This window comes from Sinocyclocheilus anshuiensis, unplaced genomic scaffold, assembly GCF_001515605.1.
Source record: "Sinocyclocheilus anshuiensis isolate Anshui unplaced genomic scaffold, SAMN03320099.WGS_v1.1 scaffold733, whole genome shotgun sequence".
Classification (NCBI taxonomy): Eukaryota; Metazoa; Chordata; class Actinopteri; order Cypriniformes; family Cyprinidae; genus Sinocyclocheilus; species Sinocyclocheilus anshuiensis.
In genome coordinates this window covers 1304768-1312593 of record NW_015539923.1, presented here as the reverse complement: position 1 = coordinate 1312593, position 7826 = coordinate 1304768, and the positions used below count along the sequence as shown (strand labels likewise).

Genomic DNA, 7826 nt, shown 5'->3' with positions numbered 1-7826 from the left:
CCAAAACTCGCGTTTGAATCATCAGTGGCAAATCCTTTAAATGAAAACGTACTTACAGTCTGTGAGTCAGAGCAGCCGTCTACTCTCCCAACTCTCCCAGGATCAGGAAACAGTCCTCCATAAAATGCGCTGCACACATCTGAATATTTGGTTCTGGAACTAGGCGTGGTTAACTCTTAACTTTTATAAAGAATATCTCTTTGGATTTGAGAATTTAGTCTTTGCAACTTTACAGATCTTTTTTATGCACCAAGAGCTTGTAATACTCCAAAGAGAAAGGAAAAATTTAAATAGCATCATATGACCCCTTTAATATATTAAATATGTAAATATTAAAATATTATATTTTATATTAAAATATTTAGTTTTTGTATTGTATTAATCATAAAAATATAAATTACACGTTATGTATAATAAAGCAGTAAAAAGAAGATATTTTCATTGTATGCCACAGTATTTCTCAGATATACAGTTCAAATTCACTGCATTTGAGTTGTAATTATTTATATTAATATATTATATATGTATGTAATAAAATATTACTTTATTTTATTATGTTAATCATAAAAATTGAAAATATTTAATTTTATTTTAAAGCAGTAAAAAAGATATTTTCAATTTATGCTACATTATTTCTCAGATCTACAGTTCAAATTCACTGCATTTGAGTTCAAAATAATTTTATATATATATATATATATATATGTGTGTGTGTGTGTGTGTGTGTGTGTGTGTGTGTGTGTGTTTTATTTAATCAAAAATAAAAATTACATCTTTTATGTATAATAAAGCAGTAAAAAGATTTTTTCATTTTATGCTACATTATTTCCTCAGATCTGAACTACAATTCAAATTCACTGAATTTGAGTTCAGATTTATTTATACTAATATACAGTATCTCACAGAAGTGAGTACACCCCTCACGGTTAACATGTATTAAAAGGGGTCGTGTTTAGTCACTATTTAGTGTGGTATTTTTTGACAATATTCACTCATCATGACAGTAAAATAGGGCTTTCTAAGTCAATATACTGCAGTATTTCCTCTCTCAATCAGTAGGAAATATGGTTAACACCTGGTCATGCATGAAAAAAAAATACCGTCATGTACTGTGAAACCGGTATAATTTAGAAAAATACCGTGATATACATTTTTGGTCATACCGCCCAGCACTAGGGTGTACTCACTTCTGTGAGATACTGTATATGTATATACTAACATATATTAATCATAAAAATACAAGTATTGTATGTATAATAAAGCAGTAAAAATAAGACCTTTTCATTTTATGCTGTATTATTTCAGTTCAAATTCACTGCATTTAAGTTCTGTAACAATGCGCTGACTGTACTAGCCTTAACTCTACATTTCTGGCTTGACCCGCACAGGAAATCGAGCGACTGAAGAACGAGAAGCCCACGTGGGAGCGGCGGGTGCGCTGGGAGGGGATGAAGGCCGTTTTCGGCAGGCCGCCGTCTCTGCTCTGGTTCAACCCTTTTGCTGGACTCCGTCTTCAGGTTCTGATGGTTCGCGCCCAGAAGAACGGGGCCGAGTTCTCAGTCTGAGTGAAGAATGCTGTCTATAAGGCACAGCCGTCTGCCTTCATGCCTATTACCCCCCTCACATAGGACATAGGACTCCTTCCTTTAATGCTGAAGCAGGTTTTGGAGGTACTACGGTGAAAACCTGTTAAATAACTGATGTCGCTCCTGGAACAATGAGGCTACATCTCGATACAGCCTGTCTGTGTCCACACATTAATACCTCGGACGGCGGATCATACTTGTTTATGCTCATATTGTCTTCATGAACATTCACACTCATGGGTTTTTGTTTTGCTTTTCTTTTTTTTCGTTGTTGTTGTTCGGAAATTTACAGATTATTTGAAGGGTGTTGATATCCGTTATCCAGCCTGAAGTAATTGCATCTAGAGCGGCAAAAATAATGGTTGCGATGGTTGTTTAAAGAAATAGATCATAAACCAAACGGAATGTGTTTTGCCAAAAAAAAAAATTCTTATGTGAATCTCACAAAAACTGTCAGGAAATGCCCAGGTGGTCATATATCATCTCAAAATCAAAAGAAATTATATTGTTCTATATTTCTTCACCTATTATATTTACATTGAAAGTAAATATTTAATTTGCATTATTGTAATATAATCTATTATTTAAAATGTTAAGTATTTATACATCATGATATTTTTTGTACTGAATATAATTTATGCTAATTTTAATTTTTTATTTCTTTATTATACCAATGACAGTGAGATTTGTTTCACACTACAGTGATGAGAATTTGTTTAGCTGCTTAATGCACACAAATCTTAATTGCAGATAAAATGAGCTTTGTTTTCTTAGTGAAATATAATTAATATTTTTCTTTTCTTTTGATTTTGGAGGAACTGGGCATTTCCTTGTGAGATTCGCTTTCTTAGGTGTTAAGAGCTTGCGGCTGGTTTAGTCACCTTGTCTTTAGCACATACCCTAAACGATAAAGTCATTTTAAAATAGTCTCATCTTCATGTATTGTAGAGATAATAATAGACTCATTCTTAAGTCTTGAAATCAATGCCGATCCCACAAAGAGCTTGAATGGACGGCGTAACTATATATAATTCTCACATTGACCTTAAGCTGCTCTGTGAGATAAGTAAAGACATATCACATTATGGCGTACATAATTAAAGTATGTCCTCTGCGCACGAGGCCCACGGCTGAGCCAGGAACTCTAATTAACGTGTAGATTACAATTTTAACACGCAGCAGTATATGAGCTGACGTGGACGGGCGCCATCCATGTGGTGAGACTTTTAGCGAGCTCGTCAGTTTGCTGCACAATTCACCGAGGCTGACTATCACTTTGTGTTTTATACTGTTTCTCGTTGCATCGTGTTTTCATTGTCTTCACTTTTATCGGTAGATTGCTTTTACCTTTAGCTTAGAGAATCGTTTCATGGTGACCACTAAGTTTTCCTTGTGGAAAAATCAGTTATCAAATATAAAAATCATCTTCAGTCAATCCTGATGTTCCTAAATATAGACTTTTCCTTTATGTAATATATAATTGACTTTTTCTTTTCTTTTGATTTTGGTGTCCTGGATATGTTTTTGACTGGCTTTGTGAGATTCGCCTTGCTGTATGATTAGAAGATTAGTTATTTTTCCTTTAAAAATATATATAAAATATTTTAAAAAATAATAATAATGGCAGTACATGAGAATTATATCACAACACTAAAAGGCCAGTTTGGATTGGTCTAGATAGATTTTAAGAGGCTTAGAAAACCACTCCCATTTCCCAAGCAGAACAGATGGATATGTGTTAATGCTCTCGGATATTATGTTTACAATATTTGAATATGTATTGATGCTTTGGTTCTAGTTTCACAGCCATTCAAGAAGTCCTAATGTAAAAGATGAAGCCAGCTGCGTTTGAACAAAAAAGACTAGAGAAAATTTGAGCCAGTCTGACACTTGATTCATCGATATCCATAATGCTAGATAAATGATTATAGATGAAATAAAACTACAGAATTAGTAAGACTTTTGTTACTCTGCCATTAATATCAGTGTAATTCCAGCATTTTATTTGTTACGAGTAATGAGTTTGTGTGCCAATTTTGTTATTCAGCATTAATGACTGTCATATGGCAATGAAACCTTGTTTTAGACATTCCCTTCTCATTAAGATTGGCTTTTCACGCAGACGGTTCATGCAGCGTAACTCCGATTGAACTCGAATGGCTTGGTGTAATTTATTTTTACTTTAAAGAACGTTTTGAGCCTTTCTAAACAAGTCTACGAGTTATTCATTTTTCTGTAAAGGGAATATGTACTACATGCAATCCCCGAAGATCATGTTTTGAATTTGATATGAGAAGACTTGTATGATGTATGAAGAATGTATCTCATGCTTTTTATACAATGTGTTAATTGGGTAGAAGAGGGAGTTTTCTTTGCATTAGAATAATTCGAGTTTTGCATTCTGTGCTATTATTACTACTGCAACAGTATTTGGCTGACCTCAAATCTATTTTTAAAACATGCTTATGTAATTTTAGATGATACTTGACTGTAAAGAGGGATGTTTGCTCTTAAATGACCTTCATTAACCTCAGAAGAATAGCATTAGGGAATAAACTATTACATATGTTATTTCTTGGCGGTTCAACCAAGCGTATTCCCATCATCAGTCTGATACTATCAACAAAATCTGGAAACTTTGTCTCCAACTTTCACCTTTTCCCCACATTCGAGCTTTCTTGTGCTGCAGGTTTCACTGAGTGGGAAAAGGGTTATTAAACGAAACGTCTCAAAGCTTCAAGCTCATTTTAGCAGTGTCTGAACTTGGAAATGTTGGAAACAGGGTTTACAGCCACAAAGCAAAGATTCGGAAATTATGTCTGTAATAAATGGTGTAAACAAATATTGTTCTGATACTTTCAAGTGTCATGAAGTTATGATGTTCTTTCTTATGTAGAGTTCTTTTACATAATAAAGTCATTAGATTTAAAAGCTATTGAAGCCTAAACCTGATCTCTTTAGGTGTTTTTTAAGAAGTCACTTATGCTCACATAGTTTTTTCTTTTTTTAAATAACAGTTTTCTATGTTAATATATTTTAACATGTAATTTATTCATGTAATGCAAAGCTGAATTTTCAGCATCATTACTCCAGTGTTTAGTCACATGATCCTTCAGAAATAATTCTAATATGCTGATTTGCCACTCAAGAAATATTTCATATTATTATCAGTGTTGAAAAAAGTTCAAAATTGAAATATTTTATTGCCAAGAATAACAAACATCTGGGGGAAAAAAAGCACTTTTCATTATTTGCTGAACCCTGTTTAGCAAATCAGTTTTCCTTTGTTACTAAACATTTATTTTTTAACTACATTGTATAAGATTGGTCTGGTTTGATCTGGTTTTGTATCCTGTTTGGTATGGTTCTACCCAGCTGCTCTGTATCATTTTTAAAAAAAATCAAAAATTCATAAAATCACAAAAAATACAGTTATTACAAAACCTTGAAGTTTTACTTTTTTTGTATTTCTTTGATGCAGAAATAGTCGATGAAAATAGTCGCATACAACATATATTGTTTAAACACTGAAAACTGCTTTGAATTTAAAGTTGGGAAAGTCTGTCAAACTTGTGTAAAAGATCATCCAGTCAAAAGAATGTAATGAACTGTCCATGAGCACTGGAGATATTATATCCTCTTATGTGAGTGTGTCTTCACTTCTGATGTACTCGCCAATATCAGCCTGATGGAAAACCACTATGGACATGGGGTCGACCTTCCTACACTCCTGTGTGGTCTTCGCTGCCACTCCAAAGCCCTGAAAAGAGGTCAAGATGGTGAGAGCACCATACAAGATCACTGAATACTTTTATGGAACAGTTCACAATTTACATTTGCCACCGCCCCGGTTTTAAGAAATTTTGCATTCCATCACTTGCTCACCAATGGATCTATGACTGAGAAAAGTCATACATAAGGTTTTAATTCAGGGAATAGATTGCATGTATTTAGAATAACAAATTAAACACATATATGTAACAACTTTTTTTGTATCGCTTGTTTTCTGTCTGTCCTTCTCTTGTCGTCTCTCTAGAGTCTATCCTATGAGAGCACCCGCAATAAAGAAATGGTCAGAGTAAATAATGTCTGCACCGCGTGGCGTTCCTGTCATCGGCGGCCCATTGCTGAGATGAGCGAGGCTTTAAGCAGTGGGAGATTTTAGCTGGTTTGTCCCACTGTGTTCTGATTGCTAATACACAGCAGTGTTGTTCCAATTACGAGCCCTCTAGTGTCACCAGACTCTATTAAAGCCCATCTGAACCGCCTGTGTTTGTCCGGGACTGAGTGTGCTGTCAAACTCATAATTACAGGGAGAGTTCTGACGGATCTCCTTCAGTGAATGTTGCTCCACTCAGTTTAAATCAAACTTAATTAATATCACTTAAGGTGGAGTATTGTAATAGTGAATCGGTCAAAGGCACGAGACCACAAGCCTCTCATAGTCTCTTGCACACACGGATATTCAATTAATGGAGCTTCTCTGAAAGCAGTTTGACTCAGCAGGGAGGATGTTTGTTTGGCTTTTCACACGTTCTACAAAATCCAGTATTACAGCCAGTCATTTATCATGACTGTGGTCTTGACTGTGTGCATAGCCATATCTCTAACAAGGCGACAAGGGTGTAAACCACAAATAAAACACTTGGCTTGAGTACATATGATGAACATATGGCATATACTGTATGTATATTGCATTTTAATACATGTTCAAAAGGATTATATATTAAAACAAACTCCCCAGCCAATGTTCTTTTTTTTTTTAATGGTTTTGTTCATGGAAAATAAAGCATATACACACCCAAAGGCATAGTTCACCCATCAAAAATTAAAATTTGCTGAACGTTTACTCACCCTCACCCTCAGGCCATTCAAGATGTAGATGAGTGTTTCTTTCATCGGAACTGATTTGAAGAAATGTAGCATTCCATCACTTGCTCAACAGTGGCTCCTCTGCAGTGAATATGTGTCATGAATGGGAGTCCTAACAGCTGATAAAAAACATCACAATAATCCACACCACTCCAGTCCATCAGTTAACATCTTGTGAAGTTAAAAGCTGTATGTTTGTAAGAAACAAATCCATCATTAAGTTGTTTCATAATCCATAATAACACTTTCTCCAGTGAAAAAGTACATCTCCTGTTGTCCCTCGCATCAAAATCCACCCACATATTTGTGTAGAACTGTTTTGGACTGTGTACTCTTGTAAATAATGCTTGATCTGTGCATATGTTTCTCCTGATTCAGACAAGATTACTTTTTCACTGGAGATGGAGAAAGCAATATTATGGATAGAGGAAGTTAAAACCATGTTAATGGTGGATTTGTTTCTTACAAGCATGCAGATTTTCACTTCAAATGGCATTAACTGATGGACTAGAGTGGTGTGGATTGCTTGTGGATTATTGTGATGTTTTTATCAACTGTTTGGACTTTCATTCGGACGGCACCCATTCACTGCAGAGCATCCATTGGTGAGCAAGTGATCTAATGCTACATTTCATCAAATCTGTTCCAATGAACAAACAAACTACATCTTGGATGGCCTGAGGGTGAGTACATTTTCAGAAAATGTTCATTTTTGGGTAAACTATTCCTTTAACATGACAACTGTTGATCCATCTTGAATATTTTCAAACAAAAATGTCTCACCAGCGGTACATCAGCCATGGAATACACCACCACTCCTTGGTACTGTGCTGTATTTTCTGTGATTCTCCCCAGGCCGGACTTCATGATGTGGTTTCCATACAGGAATGACTGCTCTGATCCCGGCTTCACCCACACCTTAAACTACAATGGCATACATGAGGGGCATTACATTATGAAATATGATATACTGTATGCACATAGCCAGTCAAAAGTTTGGATGCACTTGATTATGTCCAAGGTAACTTGATTGAATTAGTTTTGCCATGATCTTTAAAAAAATCTCTGATCTAAAAGCTTCTGCTTAAATGCTTAAAATGTGTTTTATAGACAAACATGTGTTCTAGACAACTAGGCCAATCAATATCAAGATAAAATCAAAAAAGTTTATTTTGTAAAATATATATAGTAGTATATTTTTATTTAAAGCCATGTCAGCATCTTAGGCTATTTTCATGGCAAAAACAATTAACAAAATACAAGCATAACAAATACAATAAAAAACAGCAAACAAACAAACACAAGTTATTTTACACAAGATTTTTTACATTAACATATAATAAAAATTCAAAAAATTTTTCTGGCAAA

At 34.6% G+C, this 7826-nt stretch overlaps 2 protein-coding genes across 3 annotated transcripts in view; one reads left to right on the top strand and one right to left on the bottom strand.

Moving 5' to 3' along the window:
* The window catches only part of LOC107686620 (palmitoyltransferase ZDHHC7-like), a 10124-nt gene extending 8022 nt beyond the window's left edge, over positions 1-2102 (top strand). The window contains exon 7 of one of the 2 annotated variants that reach the window (XM_016483679.1): positions 1389-2102. In XM_016483679.1, the coding sequence (XP_016339165.1) occupies positions 1389-1565 (177 nt within the window). In that variant the 3' untranslated portion in view covers positions 1566-2102. The remainder of the gene's footprint in view (positions 1-1388) is intronic. The other variant, XM_016483678.1, reaches the window with a different exon arrangement.
* Positions 2103-4772: 2670 nt separating this feature from the next.
* LOC107686578 (60S ribosome subunit biogenesis protein NIP7 homolog) overlaps positions 4773-7826 on the bottom strand; it is a 7689-nt gene continuing 4635 nt past the window's right edge. Inside the window, exons 4-5 of the mRNA XM_016483645.1 lie at positions 7242-7382; positions 4773-5346 (exon numbers count right to left, since the gene is read on the bottom strand). Of these exons, the coding sequence (XP_016339131.1) occupies positions 5227-5346; positions 7242-7382 (261 nt within the window). The 3' untranslated portion in view covers positions 4773-5226. The remainder of the gene's footprint in view (positions 5347-7241; positions 7383-7826) is intronic.